Source organism: Xylaria bambusicola, assembly GCF_022495145.1.
Source record: "Xylaria bambusicola strain CBS 139988 unplaced genomic scaffold F5B22scaffold_8, whole genome shotgun sequence".
NCBI lineage: Eukaryota > Fungi > Ascomycota > Sordariomycetes > Xylariales > Xylariaceae > Xylaria > Xylaria bambusicola.
In genome coordinates this window covers 994,820-1,020,097 of record NW_025953561.1, presented here as the reverse complement: position 1 = coordinate 1,020,097, position 25,278 = coordinate 994,820, and the positions used below count along the sequence as shown (strand labels likewise).

General features: G+C 49.7%; 9 protein-coding genes across 9 annotated transcripts; 7 read left to right on the top strand and 2 right to left on the bottom strand.

Annotated features, from left to right (window-relative positions):
* Positions 1-1,652: 1,652 nt before the first annotated feature.
* On the top strand, positions 1,653-2,803 carry F5B22DRAFT_643904 (uncharacterized protein; the record flags this gene model as incomplete). Its single annotated transcript, XM_047978343.1, has 2 exons — positions 1,653-2,651; positions 2,702-2,803. 2 exons carry the CDS (start codon positions 1,653-1,655, stop codon positions 2,801-2,803), a joined length of 1,101 nt encoding a protein of 366 aa, XP_047833756.1.
* A 725-nt stretch (positions 2,804-3,528) lies between these two features.
* On the top strand, positions 3,529-6,114 carry F5B22DRAFT_549227 (uncharacterized protein). The gene has a single exon (XM_047972932.1). The coding sequence runs from the start codon at positions 3,707-3,709 to the stop codon at positions 5,807-5,809; it is 2,103 nt and encodes a 700-aa protein (XP_047833755.1). The 5' UTR covers positions 3,529-3,706; the 3' UTR covers positions 5,810-6,114.
* Positions 6,115-8,034: 1,920 nt separating this feature from the next.
* On the top strand, positions 8,035-10,617 carry F5B22DRAFT_549114 (uncharacterized protein). The gene is made up of 4 exons (XM_047972931.1): positions 8,035-8,778; positions 8,843-9,110; positions 9,225-9,388; positions 9,454-10,617. The coding sequence occupies exons 1-4, from the start codon at positions 8,579-8,581 to the stop codon at positions 10,403-10,405; spliced, it is 1,584 nt and encodes a 527-aa protein (XP_047833754.1). The 5' UTR covers positions 8,035-8,578; the 3' UTR covers positions 10,406-10,617.
* Positions 10,618-10,969: 352 nt separating this feature from the next.
* Positions 10,970-12,050, bottom strand: F5B22DRAFT_549260 (uncharacterized protein). The gene has a single exon (XM_047972933.1). It carries the CDS (start codon positions 11,724-11,726, stop codon positions 11,232-11,234), a length of 495 nt encoding a protein of 164 aa, XP_047833753.1. The 5' UTR covers positions 11,727-12,050; the 3' UTR covers positions 10,970-11,231.
* Positions 12,051-12,061: 11 nt separating this feature from the next.
* F5B22DRAFT_643901 (uncharacterized protein) lies at positions 12,062-13,218 on the bottom strand (the record flags this gene model as incomplete). Its single annotated transcript, XM_047978342.1, has 2 exons — positions 12,062-12,762; positions 12,873-13,218. 2 exons carry the CDS (start codon positions 13,216-13,218, stop codon positions 12,062-12,064), a joined length of 1,047 nt encoding a protein of 348 aa, XP_047833752.1.
* A 1,300-nt stretch (positions 13,219-14,518) lies between these two features.
* On the top strand, positions 14,519-15,625 carry F5B22DRAFT_634603 (uncharacterized protein; the record flags this gene model as incomplete). The annotated part of the gene is made up of 4 exons (XM_047977003.1): positions 14,519-14,555; positions 14,609-14,713; positions 14,888-15,453; positions 15,512-15,625. The coding sequence occupies 4 exons, from the start codon at positions 14,519-14,521 to the stop codon at positions 15,623-15,625; spliced, it is 822 nt and encodes a 273-aa protein (XP_047833751.1).
* Positions 15,626-19,275: 3,650 nt separating this feature from the next.
* F5B22DRAFT_548971 (P-loop containing nucleoside triphosphate hydrolase protein) lies at positions 19,276-20,493 on the top strand. Its single transcript, XM_047972930.1, has 2 exons — positions 19,276-19,601; positions 19,691-20,493. The coding sequence occupies exons 1-2, from the start codon at positions 19,463-19,465 to the stop codon at positions 20,404-20,406; spliced, it is 855 nt and encodes a 284-aa protein (XP_047833750.1). The 5' UTR covers positions 19,276-19,462; the 3' UTR covers positions 20,407-20,493.
* A 173-nt stretch (positions 20,494-20,666) lies between these two features.
* F5B22DRAFT_596040 (uncharacterized protein) lies at positions 20,667-20,973 on the top strand (the record flags this gene model as incomplete). The annotated part of the gene is made up of 1 exon (XM_047974193.1): positions 20,667-20,973. A coding segment is annotated over exon 1 (215 nt), but the record flags the coding sequence as incomplete, so codon positions are not given.
* A 2,353-nt stretch (positions 20,974-23,326) lies between these two features.
* Positions 23,327-25,264, top strand: F5B22DRAFT_634599 (major facilitator superfamily domain-containing protein; the record flags this gene model as incomplete). Its single annotated transcript, XM_047977002.1, has 4 exons — positions 23,327-23,883; positions 23,948-24,048; positions 24,109-24,278; positions 24,329-25,264. 4 exons carry the CDS (start codon positions 23,327-23,329, stop codon positions 25,262-25,264), a joined length of 1,764 nt encoding a protein of 587 aa, XP_047833748.1.
* Between the last annotated feature and the right edge of the window lie 14 nt (positions 25,265-25,278).

Genomic DNA, 25,278 nt, shown 5'->3' with positions numbered 1-25,278 from the left:
TTGAAACCTCCGGATTCCAAGCCCAGGCGGATACGGCACTAGCCGAACTCGTTGCCATAGGTAGCTTTATTCTTCGGTTCCCCCTCAAAGCCCACACCCCCTAGAGGGAGAACTTTACCGCGTAGTCGGCCTTCTAACTGAACTCAAACTTGGGGATGCCGAGCGCCGCAGTTATCTTCCTTCCACAGATCTACTAAGGAAAAAACAAACTAAAATCAGGCTAGGCGCGTATGGGTACCCCTTCTTTGAACCCTTCTTTGAAGCGCTTGCCACTCCAGGTCATTACCACCAAAACAGCCTAATTCTACATGGAATATCTTCTCCGGAGGTTCACCTCAGGTGACGATTTATTGGGGTCGTTATTGGAGGACACAAGCGAATAAAAATTGCTCAGCCCTGCGAGCTACCCAGCGCAACGGACGCTACGTAGTTATCCTCAATAGTGTAAAGTCACAACCCAGCCAATGAGTTGGTTACTCTCCACCGCTGACGCTTTCTTAGATCAATGGCTTCACTCGCACTACAGACTTAGACTCCTTGTCTAGCCACTTGTTTGGCTTAGTTCTCGCTTCCACTGCAGTCGCTGCATAGGCTGTACGAGGCTAGAATCTGTGTTCAGCCCCGTCGTCGGTACACTGGCTGTTCGGAGTATGATCCTAATGCAGAAGTGTCTAGTTTCTGTTAGAAATATCACTTCGTGCTCGAGACGTTACTATCTCGCTACTGTTACATCACACTATGGCTCTCTATCATTCCCTAGTTCAGACACGCTTCCAAAAGCTGTGAAACCTCATGAGGTACTCAAAGCTTCGACTTGAGTCGTCTGCAAGTCAGCATTCGAAGTGAACCATGTTGGTCTAAAGCGATAGCTTGCTTCGTTAGGTTCGTAGCACCGGCTCTGGGCTATCAGCCGGACATGCTATGAGCCCACGGTTTGGCCAGTCAAGCATCAAGCTCTTGACGTCCCATCGTCAATGCGGCTCCAACCATCATGGTGTCTACTAGTACGTTAGCGCTCTGACATATACTATGTACGCAGTTTAGCAAGGATGTCCTACGCCCCAATAATGCTCAGTTGCTTGGAATCCATGTCCATCCGCAGCCTATTATTGCGGCTAAAGGTCTAGGTATCGTTAGTAACCGAGGCACCACATGAACTCTGTTAACTCAGGTTTCTATCTCACCGCTAGGTCGTCGCGACTCGGTTTCCAGAGCTGAAAGTTCGGTGTCAGCGATAGTCTGGTGGAGTTTTCAGCAGTGATGGCCATAGGACTCCATTACATGCCATGAGATTGGGTTGGTAGCTGATGCTGGCCTCGATTAGTTCTTCAGAGGCTTCATTGATGGTTAGCCTTGTCTCGTACCCCCCGCCTATGCATGTTAGCCCAGTCCACTAAGCACGTGTCTGTGAGACATCGCAGCTAGACTGATCTGAGTTCGCTTCCAGCTCCTCGGGTCTGGCGGAGAGCGCTCGTCTGGAATGTTATGGCGCGGACGTTGTTCTAGTCTGAGTATATAATGGATGAATGATCCTCTCATGGCTACAATTCATTTAGATCATCAGCAACCTCACCATCATCATCATCATCTCCCCCTTCTTAGGAATCTACCGACACCTTACATCTCTTCCTACCTTCTGCTATATTTTCACAATGAAGTCGAATGCTTTGATCGCCACCACTTTGGTGTCTCTCGCCGGAGCTTCACCACTCCAGCCTCGCCAACAGATCGACTTCGCCTTGCTTGATTCAGCTCCGCAGCCGACAATTGGCTCCGCTTCGGTCGGCGAGCAGCCGCATACCGTCGAGTTCGACTTGCCCGCCGCAACTGCGGCTGCTACCGCTACTCCTCTTCCTGTGGTAGCTGTGGGGAAGCGTGACCTAGAAGGTAGAACTTCTGATGCCTGTACACCTGTTTCTCCCAGGGGCAAGGGTCCCATCTCCGACCCTGATGATGCCACAGCATTCGCTGAAAATCCTGTTTACGGGGCTTACGCGAATACTGCCCCTGTACCTACCGGCTATCAGAGGACTTTCCAGAACCTCCAGGCTTCTAGCAGTGCCTATGGCTACTCCGGCTTCAGCTACCTAGATTCTTATGATACCAATGAGTGCGCTCGTCAGTGTAACAACATCGACAGCTGCAGCGGGTTCAACCTCTACTTTGAGAGAAACCCGGTGGTCGTCCCCGGCGACGACTGCCTAAATCCCGCCTCTATGACTCAGATCAAGTGTGTCTTCTGGGGTGGCTACCTTTCAGCTGATAACGCCGGTAACAACGGCCAGTACATAAGAGACTTCCAAGTCCTCATCGCTGGCTCCAACGGGTACATGAAGACCCGGGTGCCCGACGTTCCTGGCTACGCCGGAGTTGCTCTTGGCAACGTGGCAATCAACGCACCTTTGAACTGCAGAAACCAGGATACCTACATGGGTTCTAAGATCTTCACCACCAGCTACTACGACCCCAGCCTATGTGCTGCGGCATGCAAGTCACAAAACGAGTACAACACTGCTCACCCGCCCCAGGAAGGCGAGCCTAAGATCTGCAAATTCTTCGTGACATACCTTGCTGAAAGGAACGGTGCTCCCGAAGGCCAGATGTGTGTCATGTACACACAGCAATGGGATACCAGCTACGCCACAAACGATGTGAGTATTTGTCTCTTTGCATCATAACTGAGTCTACTAACATAATCCAGGGACAATGGCGCGGCAATGATCACTACACTAACGACTATGCCTTTGCCTACACCAATACGCTTGACAACGGCCTTCCTGTCTGCACTGAGCAGCACCCATAATGATATACGACTTAATTATTGGATTTAGTAGCGGAGCGTGGGTAGTCTTGGGTGGAATCTTTTCTTAATGCAGCTAGCTAGGTAGCTTTTCATTTACTAATATATATTTTATCAATTGCAATCGCTTCAATTGCAGCTACGTTCTCCCCTTAGTGGTCATACTCCTAAACATGAGACATGGAAGCTATTGACAACCGTGATACTGCTAACCATAATCTGTCATGGCCTGCAAGAAAGTCCGACAACATAGATTGTCAGGACCTGGTATACTGGCTAATGACTTCTATTGTTGCGCAAGGGTCCCCCCAACCTTCTTGCGGGCAAAGCTGACGCTATATACAGGAGGGGGTTTCATTGTTACAGCCTTGTAGGTGTCTTGTAGCCTCGTGACATATATACTACTTGATTAAGATATAATCAAATGCATAATTATTCACTTCTAGAGCAATATGCCTGATAGAACATTTTGATTTTGGATTTCAGGGATTACACGTAATCAAGGCTAACCTAACCCAAGGTGTCCTAGTGATATTGCATAACAGATAGGGGCTTCGGCTTAGTGTCCAGCTTCTGACGTATGAGACTATTGCTAAAACGAGGGTAATTCCCAAGCAGAGTATCAGCTGAAGACTAACAGTTGCCTGAAGTCACGAACTACAGTCCTATTTGTCAGAAATGGCGTTGGTAAGACATTTAAGGTGGTGGATGCCACTAACAAGCTACCGAGGTCTACCAACAAGTCTCAGACCTCGGACAGCGCCTTAGTGTGCGTGTGATACCGGTTACCTGGAGTGGCCTAATAAATAGAGTGTGCATTGAACCTCTTTGTATGACGACCATGCATCCTTCAACTCAATCACACAGCATTCAACAACCAACCTAGTGGACGAGACCTCAATCGACATGCCTTCGCCAAACCCGGACTGGGTCAAAGCTCTAAAGCCCTCAGGGCCGCAAGGATCGGAGCTCCTCCAACAAGAGAGAGACCGGTCAGCTCTCAATGTCGATCAGCTCGCGACATTCATGTTTACCAGCGAGGTGCTGGAGAGGAATGCGAAGATCTTAGAGATTCTTCAATCCCATGATGTATTTGATAAATCGCAGAATTACTTTCGGGGTAGACGGGAAAGGCTTGAAGCCGCTTTGGCCAGAGCAAAGGCACTGAGACAGCTCAGTGTCAAGCATGGATGGAGCCAGGAAGAGTATAATGCCGCCAATGAACTCATCAGCGAGCCGACACCGTACGGTCTACATGCCTCTATGTTTCTGAAGACGTTAGAGGAACAAGGAACACCAGAACAGCACAAGCTCTTCCTGGAGCCAGCACGGCGCTACGATATCATTGGCTGTTATGCACAGACTGAGCTTGGCCACGGGTCTAATGTCCGAGGTTTGGAGACAACCGCGACATGGAACGCCGCAGACAAGACATTCACGCTGCACTCTCCTCACCTTACTGCCTCGAAGTGGTGGATTGGATCCCTAGGACTAGCTGCGAACCACGCGGTAGTAGTGGCACAACTCATCTTGAATGGAAAGTCCTACGGTCCCCACCCTTTCGTTGTTCAGATCCGAGATCTCCGGACACATGAGCCTCTTCCTAACGTCCACGTCGGCGACATTGGTCCAAAGTTTGGTTACAATACCATGGACAATGGCTTCCTGCTCTTTAACGACGTCAAAGTCCCCCACGTCAATATGCTGAGTCGATTTTCAGCGGTAGACCCTGCGACTGGGAAATATGTTCGGCCGGCGAACCCGGCGCTCATCTACGGCACATTGACGTTCATCCGATCTATGATCGTCCTTCAGTCCGGTAGTACTCTTGCTCGAGGAGTGACTATTGCTACCCGTTATTGTGCGGTTCGACGCCAGTTCCAGGACCGTGATACACCTGAGGGCACGGTCGGAGAGAACCAAGTTCTCGACTACACGATGGTGCAGTACCGCATACTGCCGTTGCTGGCAGCTTCGTATGCCTTACACTTCACAGGTCGCATCATGGTGAACCTCTACAACGCAAATCAGAAACGTATGAGCCAGGGGCAGAATGTCCGTCCTGGCGCGGATGCAAAGCGGAGTCCCGGCCCAGAGCAGCTCAACTCTACCAGCGATCTTCTGGCAGATCTTCATGCCGTTTCATGTGCCCTTAAAGCCTTTGCTTCGACCACAGCTGCCGAAGGTCTGGAGGTATGCCGTCGCGCCTGTGGCGGACACGGGTATTCGGCATTCTCGGGCATAGGCAGCTGGTATGCTGATTATTTACCCACGGTGACATGGGAAGGTGATAACTATATGCTGACACAGCAAGTTGCTCGCTATCTCCTCAAGACTGCCCGCACCGTACTCTCGGGCAAATCTACTGACACCAACGGCATAACCGGTGTCTTCAAAAACTTTGTCCGCAGGCAAGACATTGGGGCAGCCTTCGACGTACTCGATAACGATCAGGATCTCGTTGACGCATTTGCTTGGCGCGTTGCGTTCTTGACTTTCGAAGCTCTTAAGCACAGAGACGAAGAGAAGCAGTCTTGGAACAGCCTTCTCATTGACTTCTGGCGTCTCTCCACTGCCTACGCGCAATACCTAGCAGTCAAAAATTTCTATGACGCCCTTCAAGACGAAAATACAACGGCATCGCTCGATTCAACCACAGTGGAGCTGCTCCATAAGTTGTTCCAGCTGTTCGCTTTCTATCACTTAACATCGAATGCTTCCGAGTTCTTTGCTAGTGCCGCCACGACAGTACGCCAGATCCAGCTGGCACGCACAAAACGAACGCTCTCTCTCCTCCAGGACATCAGACCCCATGCCGTAAGACTCGTGGACGCATGGAAATTCCCGGATTGGCAGCTAGATAGTGCATTGGGACGTTACGATGGCAAGGTCTATGAAGATATTTTCCACCGAGCTTCCCAAGTGAACCCAATCAACAACGAGATCATCGACCCGTACCCAGATTCTCCCGTATTATTCCGAGCGGACAAGACGAAGGCGAAACTGTGAGCCCGGTCTCATAACGCGTCCAATACCCGCGGATATCTTCGACGTCCCAGTCTGGATGAATCGCCACTGTATAACGTCGCCGGATGCAATGATCTAATGATGGAAGGACAGTCCCTCCGAACGCCGTCCAATTTCGCATCATCGGCCCCGAATAGGAACATCATTATATCATCTTTCTGCGTCATTCGTATATGTACAAGCAAACGCACATTTCGCATTGTCTCTAAGTTTATACGACGCCGCTCCCGCCTTCGGGATCAACCACCCGATATGCCATACGTGGATGGCTCTTGAATATGAAGCCGGCTCAAGTGCTGAGGATCCGAGCTCACATAAGACGAAGCATCTCCGCCAAGATACGAAAGGTTCACAGTTTCTATTAAAGGTATCCCGGCACTGCAACTAACCGCCTGGGACTTTCCGCTCAAAGATCCCCGGGTGGCTCTGCTGTTCCGATGCTGCAGTGTCAAGGTCCAACACGCATACGGAAGCTTGGCCCTCCGCTTGAATCCACTCATTTGATGATATGGCTCAGCTTACAGATGCAATAAACTAGTCTGCATGTAGAAGATCCCGTTATAAGACGCACAAATATCTACGTAGAGCGCATATGGGCGAAGGACGTCACGAGGTGCTGGAATCTCGATTTAGTGATCCTCGGGGTCTTACACGCGCAGAGCACGCGTCTTGGAAATTCTGTTTGTTGCGTCTGATGGCCTATATGGGGCAGGTTATCCTTCATTCTATGTTAATATTAACGCCCTTGACCGATCTTAGTGTTATATTTCGAATCCTTCGTGGCATCAGATAGCTAGAGGATTGCGCGTCTCGAGCTTGTGAATATCATGGGTTAGCACGCGTAACAGGGCAACATAGGCGATATCTTGCGAGATTTAAGTGAGTTCACGGAGTATACAGTGGCCAGATTAGGCATGTTTCAAGGGCATAGAATAATAGAGGTCTAGGGTATAGATTAATTCCTTTCATCTTTTAATCTCGAGGTGGTTAACGGCCGGGCCACTGAGTATTCATGTTTGGTATGCTTTAAACCGAGTACGTAGTTCTTGTCTCCCATTCGTTGAGTTTACGGTACTGTAGTGAGAGCGAGTGCCGCTAAGCGCGAAGCCGATGTCCCGAGGTGGGTTCGGGGTGAGGTGAAGGCTTATCCCCCTAATCCGGGGTTAGACTATTTATTCTCTCACCTTGCCCAATCTGTGTGCGTACATTCATAACATCGTAGACATGCTTCCCCCTGGTGCTGCCATGATAGGTATTTTAGTCTCCTAGAGTGGTGGGGCTGCTTCGGTGATCTTTGCGCCAAGCTTTATGACATGGATGCAGGTTTGGAACCTCACTCTAGTGTAGTCAGCAGTTGGGTCTGAGCCACCGTCGATGCATATACATCGAGAGCTTAAGCTTAGCAATCGTAAAAGCCGACATTTTAACTCCTGGGATCCGCATAGGTAGATGACGCAAAAGCTGGTCATGGAAACTTCAATCATCTTATAGCTAGATCGGCCAGTCCATAGACTCATCTTGGCCATGTGCGCTTGAGAGTTTGATGATAGGAAAGCTGCTGTAATCAAACCGCTGTCCGTCCCTTCGTTATTTTGTTAGTTTTAATACCTAGTAGACCCAAGTGTTACGTGTACTAAGAGAGGGGGTACAGTACCGGTAGGTATACCTATCGTATAAAGCACCCCAGATAATGGTTAAACGTCGGGTTTTTTGCTTGCTCAATGTTAACAAGCCAAGCCGTCACATTGTCTGAGTGATCTTTAGCGTACGGCATGTGTTGTGGCTTAGGCCAACCATCCCACGTAATCGTATAAGCCCCCTAAACTGGCCACAAGGAAATGCTATACTAGTGACGTCTAACTTGGGGGTCCACCATTTTGAATTCAGCTTCCGCAGCCACTGTTTATGGCGAATTAACAGGACTCATTCAGCGTAGTGAGAGACCAAAAGACGAGGTTGAATTATTCTTGAGATCCCTGCGTTTTCGATTTAGGCTACTGCTTCAATATTCCCAAAAATTGCCGTGAAAAGAATTTGCAAGGCTTAGAGGGGCAGAAGATGGTCGATAAATATGGGAGCCTAGCCAATGTAGATTCTCTTTATAGCCAGGCTAGGGGGGCTGCTATCCTAGGCTAGCATGTTATTAAGACTGTGAACCAACATAAGGAACGAATCAGAGAATTGCGAGGGGCCTGTTGCTACACTCCACAGGACAGGCAACGCTTATGCAGCAACCAGAGTGCAGGTTTCATTAACGCCGAGAATGCTGGGGGTAGTTGTAGCTCTCAAACGATATAAGGGACTAATGTCATCACAGACACGCTGCGTCAATATTTTGTCGTCATCAGTAGTCCGGGCTTCTACCAGAACCATCATCTGAACTTGACCGAAAACTTCAACTAATCTAGTGCGGACAACAGCTATAACCCATGATGGCTTCGGTCGGGATGTCGAGTTGGCCTAGCTCTAGGGCCGTACGGACTTGTACCGAGTGTAAGCAGTCTAAAGTGTGTTGGCTTGATTCAACGTATGACGGCTGGACGTGATGCTAAAAAACCGCGATAGTTGCGGTGCGATTCTCGGGAGCGATTCCCGAACCCATGCACCCGATGCCAGTCAAGAGATTTGCAATGCGTCGTGGATCCTTCCTTCAGAAGAATGCCGACTAGAAAGTATGATGTCAAATTTCCGACCCCTTTATAAGCCAAGACTAACCTGAGCCGTGTTACGGCCTAAAGGCGAATAGAGGCCATGTCCAAAGAACTTAACGAGCTTCGGAGCCAAAGCCTTAAGCCAGGAGCCACTAGCATGGACAGCACCAGCTTATCACCCAACATCGCAGGAAGCTTGCCATCCAACACACCCGCGGATGATTTCAGCCTGCCTCTTGAAGCCGTGAGCATTGGTCACGTTATTATTAGCGCTGAAGTTGCGATTGAAGCATTCAAGATGTAGGTTACTCGATGTCATGCTGTCGGCAGGCGTTTTGAAAGGACTCATTAACACGGGTCTTAGATTTGCAAGCCTATTTCATCCCAGGCTTCCTATAATAGTGTCGATAAACGTATACGCCACTTATCAGTCCTCCCAGCTCCTATTCTGGACTATCATAACTATCGTTGCTTCACGCCTCACGATCCCTTCATGTGAAGGGCTTTACTACCAAGTAATAGAGCCATTCCAAGACATGGTAAAGACGGAAGCTCTACAAGCGCCGCTTCCTCTGCAAAGTATATTGGCCTTATCAATCTTATGCGTATGGCCATTACCGGTGGACAGACAGGTTAGTGTTCTAGAAATCCCTACTTTCCAACTGGGGGCAGGGGTTGCCCCCTTGATATAGGATCGGTGACTGGTAGAGTCTAAAGTCGTTAGCTAATACACTACTGCCGCGCAGATCAAAGATCCAAGCTGGATATACTCTGGAATCGCTACGAATTCAGCCTTCTATCTAGGCTTGCACCGAATCAACTCACAACCTTACAGTAGCAAGTTTAACTGCCCAGCCAACTCCCTTGAGAAGATCACGGCCTGGCTAGGATGCTTCTACGTGAGTAGCTGGTATGTCCACAATCCTCTACTATGAGCTATTTACGCTTCAAGGTATCCTGACTCGGGTTCTCTAGCTTGAGCATGAACTTGGGCCTTCGAGTCATGTTGGATAGCTCCTCGGAACTAGGAAGAATCACAGCCTACTTGGAAGAATTCCCTATACCACGCGAGTTTGCGAGCGAGATTAAATTGCAGGCCATCATCGCCGACTTTAAGAATGTATTGTCCCACACCTGCCATGATGGCACGATCGACTCTTCTATCCTCCACCTTCTCGATCGGGAGCTCGACAACTTGAGATCATCATATCCTGACCAGTGGCCGCGTATGTTGGAGTATAACACTCTGATTGCCAAGCTACACATGTATGTGGTAGTAATTGCAAGAGATAATAAGAGTAATAATACAGCCCGGGATGTCCTTCTCAAGCTGTGCTTCTCGACGGCTCTTCGCATTGTCCATCTCGCCAACCTGCGACGGACTGAAGACCTGCCAGAATGCCACGGACTGTCGGCTGCACAGCAACAACGTGCACTTCCCAAGTCATACTTTCACGGCCTGTGTTTCACAGCTGTGTTTTTGATTAGGTACTTCAGTCTTAACCCTATGGCCCCAGCCGAGGAGCAACAATTAGCAGCAAACCACGTAGCCATATGCCACGCTATATTCAAATCATATCCTAGTCCTACCCATGAGTTCGCTAGGGTTGCGAAAACCATTGAGGACCTGTGTCAACTTCCTCCGACCACAATCGACCCAGGGGTTGTAGCCGGGGATAAAGCAGGCGTGTGGGTTCTTTTACAAGCACTGCAAGCGGCCAAGAAGAAAAGCGCTCAGACTACAGCAGAGCGCGAAGCCCTCGCTACGCCACTAGAGCATCCAACTTCAATAAGCCCCAGCCTGTCAACATCATATCAAACTTTAGATTTGTCGGTCATAGATATGATGTTCCCAGACCAGTATTGGAATGATCCTACTTGGGAACCTTTCATGGAACTGCAATACCCTGTAGGCCACAACGGTTGACCACCCAACAGCAACCTCAGGTATATATTCACTTGGAATGAACAAGAAGGATGAATATCAACCACCCTTTGATAACAGGAAGGGCTAAGAAATCAGCCCTTACTTTTTGTCTGCCTCCAAGCAAGTCGCTGGTCCTTGGATATGATTGCGACGTCTACCAACCGTTAGCCTCTCGTCATTTCCCCTGATTTTGGCGACTAAGTCTTTGTCTGAGGCAGCTTCACGTTCAGTGAAACACTATTACGCAGCGTGGATAATCGCCCTCTCTCCCCTCCCTTGAACTGCAAACTGTGGTAATTTAGGGCACTTTGTGAGTCGGATCACGCGCAAATAATAGGCGCTAGCTGCAACCAATCGCATAGCTCGTGACCTACCCCCAATCCACGCCTGCCTTGCGTAGGGAATTCGGGCTACACTATCGGCCATGTTGGTTGACAAGAGACTCGTAACACTTACACGATTCTCAGGACTAGAAAGGACACTTACGCCAGTTCTGAGTAGAAGACCTCCTCAGCAGTCTAGGGACTCAAGGATCCTTATCAGTGGCTATACTATGATTATCAAAGCGGGAGTAAAGGGGAAAGGGCTAGAAGGAAGAAGTCATAGTCCCGAGGAGAGGGGAGGAAAACGGGCCTCTTAATGTCGTCCTCTACTCTGTAGATGTAAGAGTCCATAGCTACGGCTAGGGATTTGTCAAGAAATAAAAATCACACACGTACACGAAATCTTGAAGCTAGCAATTTGTTGAAATTTTGCCTATGTTCCAGAACATAGCCAGCCAATCTATTGATGACCATACCAAGTCTACATACCCACATCAGAGCTCTTACATGGCGAGGGATTTGCACTTACCGCAACGAGAATGAAGACACTTTTGGCACTCCATTTCGCCAGCGTGCGTCCGGGCAGGAGAACCGCAACGGTGGCATAACCACTTCATAACGGGGCCCCTCGGAACACACGCTTCCATGCAGTGGTTACAGAATGATGCACCGAGTGCTGCCTTAGCACAACGGTGCTTTGGGCAGCGGCACGGCTCCCACACTTGAACCTCGCTGTCGCGGAGCGTGTTACAGTCTGCACAGCGCCAGGCAAGTTGCTTCCTTGAACTGCCGCACTTGTTGCACTTGTACGGTTTGGTGAGGCAAGTCGATCCGCAAGAGTCTTGTAGATCGGGGTTCTCGTACATCCTCACGCTCTTGTCGCAGGAAAGCTCGTGTTTTCCAGGCCATAGTATATTCACAGCCTTTGATTTGTTGCAAATATCCCATCGCGACTTGATGTGCCCGCATGGGTACCGGGAGACGTACTGTATACACATGATAGCATCGAATTTGAATATAGAGATTCGATCGAGACGTTTTCTAGCGGAGAAGGCAGATTGTTTTTATTTAATAAATGGGTCTTACACCTCAGGAGAATAGTAGACCTCAGATTGCCGGGCTCTGGATGCGCTTTATATACTAATTAGCATCCCTCAAAGGGAAGAATGCCTTTGTTGTCCAGGGCCCTTTAAAGAAAGACAGCCAAAACAAGCAAAGACTGTCTTGTAACGATCATACCAACGGCTTCTAGATAAAGATAAAGATATCTAATAATGAGGTAATTGTCAAGACGAATAAAGGGTTGTACTAGTAGCAACCTGATATTACTAATCTAGCTTTCAAATTTCTTGATGCTGCTCAAACAATCCGCGATGCTATTTTCCAACGTAGCCCAACTGCGGCCGCCAAGCGCCCGCAATAAGCTTTCCGCCCTCTGGTTGGGCACGTCTGTCTGATCCCACCTATCGTCCTTCGCCAGCAATATCTTCGTCTCAGGCTCGAGCTTCTGCAGAATTTCCCCGACCTTTGAGAAGCTGTACTTGTTCCCAAAGGCAAAAAGGCGTTCGCCATCCACACCCGGTGTGGTGAGAGCTGCTAGATACAGTAACCCAAGATCTTGTGTGTCGATGAACCTCTGAGCAGGTATGCTAGCTAGCAGATCCAAGTTGACACCATCGCGGAGCCATTTGACCATGCCGCAAGTACTCTGTATACCCTGGTTCTCTGGACTTAAAGTCGTACCGAAGACCGTATCCGGGAGGATCGTGTTAAACGTGTATGAGGGCTTCTCTGTGCGAATCCAGTCCCAGATCTTTTGTTCGAGCAGCGATTTGAAGGCCATATACCCCAAAATGCCAATTTTCTCCCCGGGTTTGCTATTTTGCACAATACGTACCGCTTCATCGTTGTACGACCATTCGTGCAGTACCGCCTTCTTGTCCGGGTCTGGTGTCCACGCAGCCCACGCAGAACTTGTGAAGACGACGGTTTTGACGCTAGGCTCGTTCTTGGCGGCACCCAGAAGCCCGGTCACTGCGCAAATAGAAGAACTGTTAGTCGTTATTTATATCTCCAGTGTCATATATCCTGCTAGATCATGAAGGCCCGACTTAGGGCCGTTAACGGGAGGTTGTTATACGTACCAAACGGAAACTCTAGTTGTAGAGCAGCGTCAATATCCACGAGATCTACACCGGCCTGTCCAGCGACGCCCGCGACGCTAGCGACTCCCCTAACTGCTTCATCCCACGCCCCTGGAGCGCTAAAATCCGATACCTCTATGAGCTCGAACCGGCCTGAACCATGGCGATCGGTGAAAAAGGGCTCCATCCAAGCGCATCGTGAGATACTACGTACAGTTCCGCGCACCCGGTATCCCGCCTCAAGAAACTTGTCGGCGACCCAAGACCCGATGAGTCCATTGACGCCGGTGACGAGGACAACAGAGCCCAACGGAATGATCGGGTTGTTAAGCGTCAGTTTTCCCATATTGCTGTCTGGCGTGGAGTTCTGATAATCAGATGTCGAGGCTAATCAAACCTTGAAGAGGCGTCGTGGAGTGAAATAGACACTTCAAACTGCAGATGGAGATGGAGATTGAGAGCCCTAAAAGGTAACCGCATCACTCTTTTGGCGCCATTATATGGTACGACGTTCGTATATGACTTGGCACCGCATCATTGGTGTCTCTTTGGTGTTCCCTTGGCGTGGTTTCAAGACGCACTGTAAATGCTAACTCGCGCCGTCTTCCTGCCATGACAAATGCTGTCGGCCATATACAGAATTAATCATCCTCATCACCCACTCATATGCATACTCTTGATTGCAGCACAGACTCCATTCTCAGATTATCCCCTACAACGCAGTTGCTTTCGAGAGCCGCCATGTTCCGTCAACGAGCATGGCACCATTCGTGTCATTCGTGTTATACCAGTGAAACAGACCGCATCATCAATCTGGCCTATTATCTTCCCTAATTCTCTATTAGAGGACAATGACGGCACCATAACATAGCGTGAAGGACAGACAGATATACGCTTCGCGACGACAGCGTGGTGGTGCAAGTCTCGTGTCCTTCGCATGACACAACACGGGGGGCCCCTCGGAGTTTACTGGTCAAGCCACGGCTGCGCCTAAAAGCGAGGTCCAGCCACCGCGAGCCTGGAAGTCTTCCATTATACATTATATCCGGTTGAGCGAGCTTGGGCGAGCTTGGGCGAGCTCCCCCAAGTCCGTGGCTGTCTTAGCAAACATGCCCCGCGACGCGCCGGATTTAGGATTCGGAGACCGCGAGGCCAATGAACAAGCCCTGTGATCCCTACATGATATCATTTATGCTGGGATATCTAAACCTATTGAGCTACGTTGATACTTAATGGGGCTAGCTACTCGCCGTGTTTCCCGGCGATAGTTGTACCGCTCGTCTGAGCTCTCAGACACTACATTTCGGTCTCGGAGTTAATCAGCGATGAATCGCATGTTCTACAACAAGCTGAGACTTTTTGCAAAATGGACGACAACTTCTCTGTTGATCTAACAAGGGCGGTTGGCGAACTAGTGAATAGTGTCAACTTTTTTGCGTAACTTTCGTTGTTTGCCCGCGTCATCGTTTGCCAGAATGTCTTACACAATGCCCCACGTGCGATATCTGCTCGCGAGCAGCAGAGTACAAAAGGTCGCTCGACCTCTCGCTCGCTTTGGGGCCAATGAGCGGTATCTCAGCGTTCGTCAAGCACCAGTCCGATCTATTCGACTATATTCTTCGCAAAAGCCAATCGCATCCTCCGCAATGGCGACCGACAAGAAGATTCTGCTGATCACCGGTGGTCAGTAGCATCCATTTGACGAATGGAGGGGCTGGGATTGACACTTGATATAGGAAACACTGGTCTCGGTTTTGAGGCCATCAAAGCTCTCAGCCAGAGCCAGACAGCCTACGAGATCATATTAGGATGCCGCACAATCTCGAAGGGCGAGAGTGCCAGTGAGTGATGTCCCAAACTTCATTCCACCTCTCTTCCACTCCCTCCATTACCTGATAATCCCACAATTGTCCAGCATTAAGAAGGGATGGCCCTAAGGGAGAAAGGATTTGTCCATGCTGTCGAAATATCCGCCACGTTACTCCAAAGAACGAGCACTAATTCAAAGGTTCTAGTCGCCGCGGTGAAGAAGCAATTCCCAGAGACGAAGTCGACTTACAGCACAGTACAAGTAGATCTCGAATCCGACGAGTCGCTCGAGAAAGCCGTGGAGGAGCTCAAGTCAAGACACGGACGTCTCGACGTGCTGATCAACAACGGCGGCGCCGCTTATGACTATGAGGTCCAGGATGGGAAAATGACGATGCGGGAGGGGTGGAATAAGTCGTGGAACGTCAACGTCACCGGCACCCACATCCTGACGACGCTAGCTGTTCCACTGCTGCTCAAGTCATCCGACGCGCGCTTGATCTTTGTCACGAGCGGTACCTCGTCGCTCACCGAGACTGAGTCGAACGACACGCCTGCTCTGCAACGCCTGAACACGCCTCCCGCCGCGGGCTGGCCGAAGCAGATGATCGGCATATCGACCATGTCGTACCGTAGTTCCAAGACAGGTCTCAACATGGTCATGCGTGAGTGGCGCAGAACACTCCTAAACGATGGCGTGAAGGTGTGGGCCGTCTCTCCGGGCTTCTTGGCCACCGGTTTGGCGGGCATCGGCGAGGAGAAGTTGAAGCAGGTGAGTGCTAAAAGCGAGTAGAAATACCAGAAAAAACTTCATGCTAACATGGCCATAGATGGGTGCGCTCGACCCGGCTATTGGTGGGCATTTCCTTAAGGATGTTGTTGAGGGCAAGCGGGATCATGACGAGGGGAAGATCATTCGAAGGGACATGATCCAGCCGTATTAAACAAGGCGGGTGATCTGGCCATGATAGGTCATGCAATTCTCAACAGGTACTAGCAATAAAGATAAAGGAGATAGAAAATAGATGTCAGTTAGATTAGCCATATTGCAATTGGTAAAGTCATATGAAAAGGGGTGCTTTCCATGCTTAACAGTATACACATTATTCAATATATTGTTCGCCTATGGGAGGTTGTCCTCCTTGATAACGATACAATACAGAAACTTAATATCGTGACAATTACCGATGTTCGTCACACACACACATTGCTGGTCCATACCGGGTAGAATCGCTCGAACGGGGATGACAACCATATATCACATTTATATTAGAGAGCGGGTATGAATAAGCTCTGGGTAAGGCCCCTATGTAAGAAGAGGAAAGTCATTTAGACTTCTAGCAGTAGCCTTTTCGACTATGGCATATGGACTAACGTTGATCTGTATACAGTAGGTCTATGTAATAGGTATGAACGTGACACCATCTTAGGGTCGAGAAGCCGAGACCTAAGAGCAACTCATCGAAGACGCCTTGCAACTTTATGGCCAGGTCGAAGAGGCTTCCAGCCGTTCTCTGTCAACACCACACAGTCTAACATCTAACTTCCAGAGCCAGACTTCTGCTGCCTTAGCATGAACACAGCTGACGAAGACTGTAATCAGTAATACAGTAGCTGGCGGCAGACAGGCTTGATGGCCGAGCAATTATACAAGTTAGCTTACTTGATATAAGTCTACACAGATGATACTTACAGAAAGTACTACGTCAACGGATAGTAGCTAGTCCGGCATGCAGCAATGTAATGATATCGCTGTTAGTGTTCTCAACAGATAGCCATACAAGTTATCATTACTCTTCTCGACTTCGTCGGTACTGTCTATTTGGAGTCTGTACGGCCATTGTCGCCTCTGCAGTACTGTACAGGCCTTTAATGTTTCGTAACGCCGCGGTTACTAGTCTCGTCGCACCCATATCCGTTATGTATGCGCTCCAGAGTGGTTCCGTGCAAGGCCAGTCGGAAAGGAGCCTCAGGGATATTCATATGACGCGTGGCCGACGACAGATTTTGCGCACGCTATACACGGAACCTGGGCTTGTAGGTCATAGTAGAAGCATGTTTCAAGTACGGTTTGATGACGGCGGTATGCCGATGCTAATATGTCACACCACAGATCCATTGATGACCAGTTCATGATCAGACCGCGTAGCGCAAGCGGACTTTCCTTCCCCCGTTGCCCCAACCCGTGATCGTTTCGCCAGTAACGCGACGACTCATCGTCTCGGTCAGGCCATGGTTGGGGTATTGCTCACAAATACGCCGATCATCTGGCGTACGTATACTCAGGGCCAACGACGTGCAGAGACGTGGATTGTGTTTTTCTTTAGTGCAGTTGGAGCAACGATACGGAGATAGGGCGCCGGAGCTCATTATTGGAATCCGCTGGGGTTGCGCCCTCGGCGGAATCGCGAATATCACCGCAATATCCCCTGGGTACTCATTCACCTTAACAGGAAGATAGAAGAGAAGGCACTAACCTTCTACCGGGTTCGTTGGTCCCTAGGACCAAACTCTAGCGACGATCTTTAAGGTGCACGGTCCGCTAATTACGCCGGATGTTGCAATTACCAACGGCGGTGTTGCGATCCCATCCAATCTTCCGTGCTTGCAAAAAGAAGCCGTCCCATATCCTAAACGACGATGTCAATCTAGCTATCTCCTTCTCCGCATGAGCCCACCGGATTATCTCCTGTTGTAGTGATAGATATGTGATAGGGCATAGACAGGCATTTCACGTTAACAACTCTTCATTGGAATCCGTTAAATCCGTAGGACCTGAGTGGTCGGTGAAGAGTACCTAGCATAATGACGATGACGAGCGTCCAATGAAACTTAAACAGCCATGAACAGCCTAACCAACAACCGGGGTCGTGGCGGTCGATCGAACAGCACGGGGGCAGTTGACAATAAATTGACAATAGGGGAGGGATTACGCGGCTTGGCTCACCGTGGCTTAAGTCCCTCCGCCAACGTCGGGCGATTGACAGGATTGACAGGAAAATGATATATTATTAATTGACACTGCGCGCGCGTACGTACTGCAAGTGGCTTGACAGGAATGTCATTGTTGAGGCTGGCAATTCCTACATGCAGGACATCACCATCCTGGTTGCGTACTTACTAGTGTAAGTGTATTCCTGTATCTATGGTAGGCAAGGGCATGCTCAACACTGCCGCTTTTCGGGTCTTGGCAATGAAATATTTCTTACTGCATTGATTATCTATGCGTAAACTCTGTCTGTATGTGCTGAGAAGGTATCTTACCGGGTTACTTGTGAGTACCACGCGCATCCATTCTGTATCGCTATCGCTATCGCTATCGCAGAATCGAGTCAGCCAAAGGGCTCTGTAGATACCTGTGCGAGGGCGTGGCACGAACAGTGGTTACACCCAATTGTTACTAGGTTTTAACGAAGAAAGGGATTTCTATATGAACGGTTAGGCACTGTGCCAGAACTAGCCGGGACTCGAGCGAGGATCTTCTTAACTCAATAGACCGCTAACGGCTTGATAAACTTCTCTGCTAAATAATGGCTGCGGTATCACTTGAGTGTAAGTATGTACTAGGATTAGCATGTATGCGCGAGGCTGTGTGTATATAGAGTAGGAGTACTGGTAGGAGTAGGAAGGATACAGTACGTGTACTTCCCGTGACATTTCAGCGAAACGCAACGGAAGCAAAACAAGTGGAGAGAGGAACATCAACAAACGCCGATAAGTCAGTATTTAATATAAATGGTGCGTGCTAAGTCTCTAGGTTGAGATGTATCTTATTCAGATAGTACAGTAACGGCACCAATAGGATCCAAATCCTGACCTCTAGGCCTTGCTCCGGGAGCTAACCCTCCACAACTAACGGGAACGCCAAGCAGTTGGGTCCGATTTTCAACTTACCAGGAACGCGTTTGCATGTTGCAAGCAGAAGTGAGAATAACAACTTTGGTTGAGACTAGTGTGCTTGGTTCCATGGCGGTCGTCACTCCACCTGCAAGTTATCCTGTTTGGTGTCGATATGAGAAGGCTAAAGGGGGGTAGGTTCTTGACCGAAGACTTGGCTTTATCCTTTGTTGTTACATACATACTCGAAAACTAGGTCCACACCACTTGCTCGCATCATGTTCCGAGAACCCAGCAACACTACGAAATCCATCCTGGCGAGTTTGGCCTTGAAGCTGAGAGCCACAATCACGAAGAATATCTTGAAACAATCCCACAGTAGGATTCGAACGTGTTTCTCGATGTTTGATTGATCGAGAGACTGGCTACACCGTAACAGAATCAGTGCCCAGGACACGGTTCGATCCTGTGCACACAAAATGATGTAGCACAAGTAGTGTACGTAAGTAGTGTGGACACTAAGAAATATCGCCGCCCGAACATGAATTGGCATGGCTATCAGGGATGGGGGCTGTCTTTCGACTGGGAATACTTTGGTCCTCATAACCCTCTTCTATACCACTCCTCCTATATCGTCCGTCCTTCCCAACTCATCTGTATATTTTTTGCTCCTTTTCTTCTTACATATATATTCGTTGATCTTCGTATCAACCGCCACTCGTTAACGACCTGCGAGAAGCTCTTTTCATATATATATACCCGAATATCTGTAATAGACTTCCATTTAGTATATAGTTATTCTCGAGCTCCCCTTCGCGTATATACCCGTCTTCCCGAGATACCATTCTTGAACGAAGCTTGAACTCAGTTGCTCTTATCGAGATTATTTCTTCACCTTCAGCTCGTTTTCTGTCCCAACGTTGTCTCCTTGGAATTCGCCCAGTATGGCGTATGCCGATAGATACACTAAGAAGCCCGTCACGGACTTCTTCACGAGCGACACGGACTTCGACCGCCGGCAATGTACCCGAACAGTACCCATGAGAGCTCTCCTCCTGGCACCTGGGCGCACAGGAACTGCCTGTATGTGAATAATTCCAATCGCATCTACACGTTGCTATTCTCAAGCCAGCTACGTTCATCTACTAACACGATTTGCGATCATTACACAGCTATGAGAGCTGCAATGAAACAATTAGGATATCTTGATACCTACCACATGATGAACTGTTCTATAGAGAATCCGCCGGACGCACTGCTCTGGATGGACGCGCTGCGAGCCAAGTATGATGGTGTCGGCGAATTTACTCGAAAGGACTGGGACAAGCTGCTTGGCGGGTCCCAAGCGGTCTGCGACTGGCCCGCCTGTGCCTTCGCCAAGGAGCTCATCGAGGCGTACCCTGAGGCCAAGGTGGTCATGACGACGCGCGACGTCGACTCCTGGCACGCCTCGACGATGAAGACGGTCTACTGGCGAGCGACTGACCCTGAGCTGCGCATGCTGTCGCATTTCAGCTGGGCGGCCAAGATGTACTACCCTATGCTCAAGAAGTTCTTCGACACCTTCTTCGAGGGCGACTTTCCGAACCGCGGCAAGGACATTTTCACGAAACACTACGAGGAGGTCAAGAAGCTGGTGCCGCCCGAACGACTGCTCGAATACCGCGTCCAGGAGGGTTGGGAGCCGCTGTGCAAGTTCCTCGACTGCCCCGTGCCCAAGGACGTGCCGTTCCCTAATGTTAACGATAACTCGGATTTCGTCACACGATCGCAGCGACGGAACCGCGCCCAGATGTACAACGTGATCGCGCAAGGATTAGAGATCCTCGGACTCGCGCTCCTAGTACTGTATCTAGTCTTTTACGTTCAGAACTCGATGTTCTCATGATTTCTACGAATTGGGTTTTTCGACGCATAGAAAATGACATATCTAGACGAAGATTGCGCTTGGCTCCGGCGTCACGGCAAATGGGTAGGAACTTGATTCCGTTTTGTTTTTTTCTTGGGACAGGGGCTGGAGCTGCATACCATCGGATACCGGTCTTGTTGGGGATACAGGATCCTAGATTGCGGTCCTATTTCGCGAGCGTTCATCTTGGCATGCACTAATAAAATTCATCATACGGAGTATATATGCTTGATTACGCAACTGAAGCATCATGTCGTGGATAATGTCGTGTATCTGGTCGCTGCTGTGCCTATGTTCGCTTTCCACGGGACAACGTGGTTTCGATAACTGTGACGATTCGTGGAGTTCCCCATGTGATTCCTCGAAGCGGCTATCCCAGGTAGCTAGTGACTTGTCTTGCCGAGTAGCGCGATGCAACGATGACATACTACATTCGGTAGGATCCCTGTCGATCCATGTACATAAGTAAGTGATTCCACTGACAGCTCCCCCTGTCACGCGCCGCTCGGAACAAAGTACGGCACAGTAATCTGCGTCGTACTTCGTAGATCCTGTTGCGGGTAAAAGTCCTGAGTGGAGGTACTCTCTACTTTGTGTGGCTACTCGCGCATTAATTAAAGCCGTTGTTGTGGGCCAACTGTTTGCGATCTATGGGAAAGCAGTTGGGAGCCTCCTTGCAAAGATCGTCGCAGCAGTTATACGATATTCATCGCGATCTGATTATACATACGCATTCAATAGGTCGATTTTATCCCATCGTTGGAAGAGACGGCGGGAGAGCGGGAGAGCGGAGTGGCAGAGGGGATCAGGGGTCTGATATCAGCTAGAGCGCGGGTCATGCGGCGCTGCTACGATTCCTCAAGGTAGGCAATCTACACGATGCCGACGGCCGGGGATTAGGTATCACGCTATCATGCCGCAGCAGTTATCCTCGAAATCCTACGTCATCTCTACTCAGCATGTGGTGAAACTGCAGTGAGAGTGAGCCGTAAGTGAAAAGTTTTAGGCTTGCAGCTTGGCGTGAAAGGACTTGTTCATCAATCTATCACAGCCTGACAAGTTGATCGGCAGCCTTGACGGGGCGATCGGATGCCCCCGTTCTTACTCGTGGCAGTAGTTAAGCAGCCTCGATAGCAAGAATCGCTGAGTGCACAATATATAATCACGGATTGGCGTCGAAGTTTATTCTATACAATATCCCAGGTGTCGAGTGATCACTGCCATGCCAAGTGCAGTCGGGCAATTGGGGGCGTATCAGTGAGTTGTGCAACTCTCTTCGGAAGATCAGACAGATAATTTCCGTCTTGCATAGTTATCCTCTCAAGTGTAGTCTACCTATGATCGTCATGCTTGTGCGAATGGTTGGCCAGGGTTAGAGCGAAGGCCGTTAACCCATAGCCAATGGCCACCGAGAGCCGTATCGTCGGTAGTCGGAATTAGCGCTGATAACACTTCTTACTTAAGTATATAGACTATGTAGACCATGCAGCCAAATGATAGGACAGGCGTTGGATTTCGAGTTTTCGGGTGGATTGCGCAACACTCGCCAATCTCAATGTCCACTTTCCCCTTTTACGCTTCACATGAGTTGAGGCCTCCCTAATCCAGCGAACATATTCATCTCCTGAAATGCGCTGTAAGCATACCAAGTTTTCAGAATTAGAGCACCGGGCAGGTCTTGCTGTGAGTCGCTAAATGATGTTGCAATATCGGACAGACATTGCCTTTATGGTTGACGATCTTAGTCCACACAGATGCTTGCTTTAATATCAACTCAGAAAAGGAGTTGAATATCAAATAGCTGCGGTTTACAACTTTATAGGGCGAACAAGGAACAACGTAGCTGTAGCTTGATTGGCCTCATCACTTGTTATGTATACGAGTCAAGCGTTCGACAACGTGACTATAACTTACTTGAAAAACAGTAAACTAGAAACCAATCGTTCCTGCTGCGCATCGTTGCACAACAGCGTAACAACGGACATAGTAGTCGCATTGTTGTTCATTCAACGTCTTCCTAGGTTGTCGGTTGGCGGACCAGGCTGTATGAGTAGTGAGTGGGACGTAAATAGGCCGCAATAAGTTAGTTAGACAACGTGGGAGATTACCAGCCAGGGATATTAGCCGACGCCTCGGCTAACCCTGCAGCTGGTTTCGAGTCCATCCAGAACGCTACAAAGTACTTACTTACGTGGAAGTCGACGTCGGACTGTGGCTGGGCGGATTTGACGACCCTCGCCCATTGAAAGTCCGTGCCGACGGATGACCCAATTCCCTTATTCATATGGCCATGTACCTACTATGGACGGTTGAACCAGGGCAGAAATAGCCATGAGTACTGACTACATAGTACGCGGCGAATCCATTTTAATGCGGAGCCGGGGCCTGGGTAGCATTTGGCTCTCGAGACTCTCAAGTTCGGCCATTAGCGTTGCCAATGCAAAGTTCGTCGGCTCAGGACGCGCGATTCTAAGCAAGTAGTGTAAGGATGGTGTATGTACTATCACATAACTATCTTCTTGATCGAACCAAAGTCCCTTGGCTCTCACATTCATCAACGTGACTATAGTACGACCCAGGCAAGTTACCTCGACTATGTTTTAGTATTTTGCAGAGCATTCAACCAAGATTCGGTGCCTTGGAGGGCGTGTTCCTTCATTCTGTTGGGTCCTTTCTGTGCCTCCTGATCAACTAACTCGTGCCAACAACTCGTGCGTCATTCCTGTCATGAACAATTGCTGCGCCATCAGCTTACTACGCCCCTCACACCCTATAGCTACTCTAAACATTGTAGTATATTTATCATCTTGTGTTTCATATGCATAGGTAGATACTTGCCTAATCCTGATTCGTCCTCCCGCCACGAGCGCGCGCGCGCCATCTCATCGTCTTGCCTATCATGGCCAGGACCTCATCAATGCCGCACACAAAAAGGCACTCGAGGTCAACCTCTCTCCAGATACACAACAATGAGCAGCCATTTCCATCGTCAGAGGACTTCGAGCCGATGGCCGTAACAAATCAAGATGTCGAGGTCCAGACACCTCGTCCAATGTCTCCGAAGAAAAGGGACGGCCCGGTGACGTGGGTGTCTCTGCCCAGGAAAGACCAGCTGGCGATCTTGTTTCTTTCACGACTTGTCGACTTCTTACAAGTTGCGTCGTTGCAGGCCTATGTTTTCTACCAGCTCAAGAGTTTCGACAACACCCTTACTGATTCGCAGATATCGAGTCAGGCCGGGCTTTTGCAGGGTGCATTTACAGGAGCGCAGGTTTTGACGGCGTTCCTTTGGGGGAAGGCGGCCGACGCTAGCTGGTGCGGTCGGAAGAACGTGCTCGTCATTGGACTTTTCGGTACCGCCATATCATGCATAGGGTTTGGTTTTGCGACCAGTTTCTGGTCGGCTGCCTTTTGGCGGGCAGCGGGTGGTGGCATCAATGGTACAGTTGGGATAATGTGAGTATAGTCTGTCTACCTATTTTATCATTTTGGATAGAAAATGACTCAACGTCATCGTCAGACGAACTATGATTGCCGAGATCACGGTCGAGAGGAAATACCAATCCAGAGCCTTCTTGATCTTACCTATTAGCTTCAGCGTAGCTAACACGCTGGGACCCTGTGAGTATCGCTTGCTACGGATGGCTGTCCAAGCGAATATGAACTCTAATTAAACTCTAGTGATGGGTGGTATATTGGCTGACCCTGCATTGACATTGCCTGCGTTCTTCGGCGAGGGCGCTATCTGGGGATTCGACTGGGTCTTCCGGTACCCCTATGCCCTCCCTGCTTTGATCAACACGGTGACATTGACTATTACGGGCCTTATCGTGTTCCTTGCGCTGGAAGAGGTGTGTATCCATTCATGCGCAAAACACAGCCCGTCACTAACAAGCAGTAGACATCAAGCAAGAGGCGGAACATGCCCGATATTGGTTTGGACCTTAGTCGCCGACTCAAGGGGCTCATCACGCGCAAGCCAGTCAACAATGGATACTATATGCTAGAGACCCTCAACAGGTCCGACTCCCCATCTATGAACGGCCATGAGGAGAAGATCCCCGTCGCAACACCAGTACCGAAGCGACCATTACGGACCCTCCCATTCAGCCGCGTTTGGACCCGAAACGTGATCTTCACGCTCGTCACCGAGGCCCTGTTCGATTTTCAGCTAGGCGCATTTACCAATCTTTGGACGCTCTTCCTCTCCAGCCCGCGATCAAAGCCCAAAGAGACTGCCGTGCGCGCCCTGCCTTGGGTCTTCACAGGTGGTCTAGGCATGCCCGCCGCAACCGTTGGCTTCGCGACCTCGCTCCTGGGCGTGCTTGGCATGGCTCTCCAAATCTTCGCATACCCGCCTGTCCACGCGCGTCTGGGAACCCTGCGCGGCTTCCGATATTTCATGGCCTTGTTCCCCGTGGCATACTTCCTCGCACCGTACCTCGCGGTCCTTCCCTCGGCCACTGAGGCCCCGGAGCCTGCCTCCGGCATTATCATCTGGATGTTCATGACCGTGGTGCAGGTCTTCCAGGTCATGGCGCGCACCGTCACGTTGCCCGCCAGCATCATTCTACTCAATAATTGCAGCCCGCACCCGAGTGTGCTCGGACTGGTACACGGCCTGGGCCAGAGCGTCTCCGCGGGGTTCCGCACTGTCGGCCCTGTCGTGGGCGGTTGGTGGTATGGTGCTAGTCTAGAAGCTGGTGTTGTCGGCGCTAGTTGGTGGGCAGTCGCTGGTGTTGCGGCTTTGGGGTGCGCCTCATCCTTCTTGATTTACGAAGGGAGTGGTCACGAGATCGTTTTGGAAGGAGAGGAAGATGAGAAGCTTATAAGCTAGATCTAGACCATAGA

What these genes read in the sequence shown, in the direction of transcription:
- F5B22DRAFT_548971 (XM_047972930.1), top strand. Translation starts at nt 19,463, where the DNA reads ATGGCGTATGCCGATAGATACACTAAGAAGCCCGTCACGGACTTCTTC. An exon ending in TGGGCGCACAGGAACTGCCT is followed by an intron (nt 19,602 to 19,690) that starts GTATGTGAATAA and finishes ATCATTACACAG; the next exon opens with CTATGAGAGCTGCAATGAAA.
- F5B22DRAFT_549260 (XM_047972933.1), bottom strand. Translation starts at nt 11,726, where the DNA reads ATGTGTATACAGTACGTCTCCCGGTACCCATGCGGGCACATCAAGTCG.
- F5B22DRAFT_549114 (XM_047972931.1), top strand. Translation starts at nt 8,579, where the DNA reads ATGTCCAAAGAACTTAACGAGCTTCGGAGCCAAAGCCTTAAGCCAGGA. An exon ending in GCGATTGAAGCATTCAAGAT is followed by an intron (nt 8,779 to 8,842) that starts GTAGGTTACTCG and finishes CACGGGTCTTAG; the next exon opens with ATTTGCAAGCCTATTTCATC. An exon ending in TGCTTCTACGTGAGTAGCTG is followed by an intron (nt 9,389 to 9,453) that starts GTATGTCCACAA and finishes CGGGTTCTCTAG; the next exon opens with CTTGAGCATGAACTTGGGCC.
- F5B22DRAFT_549227 (XM_047972932.1), top strand. Translation starts at nt 3,707, where the DNA reads ATGCCTTCGCCAAACCCGGACTGGGTCAAAGCTCTAAAGCCCTCAGGG.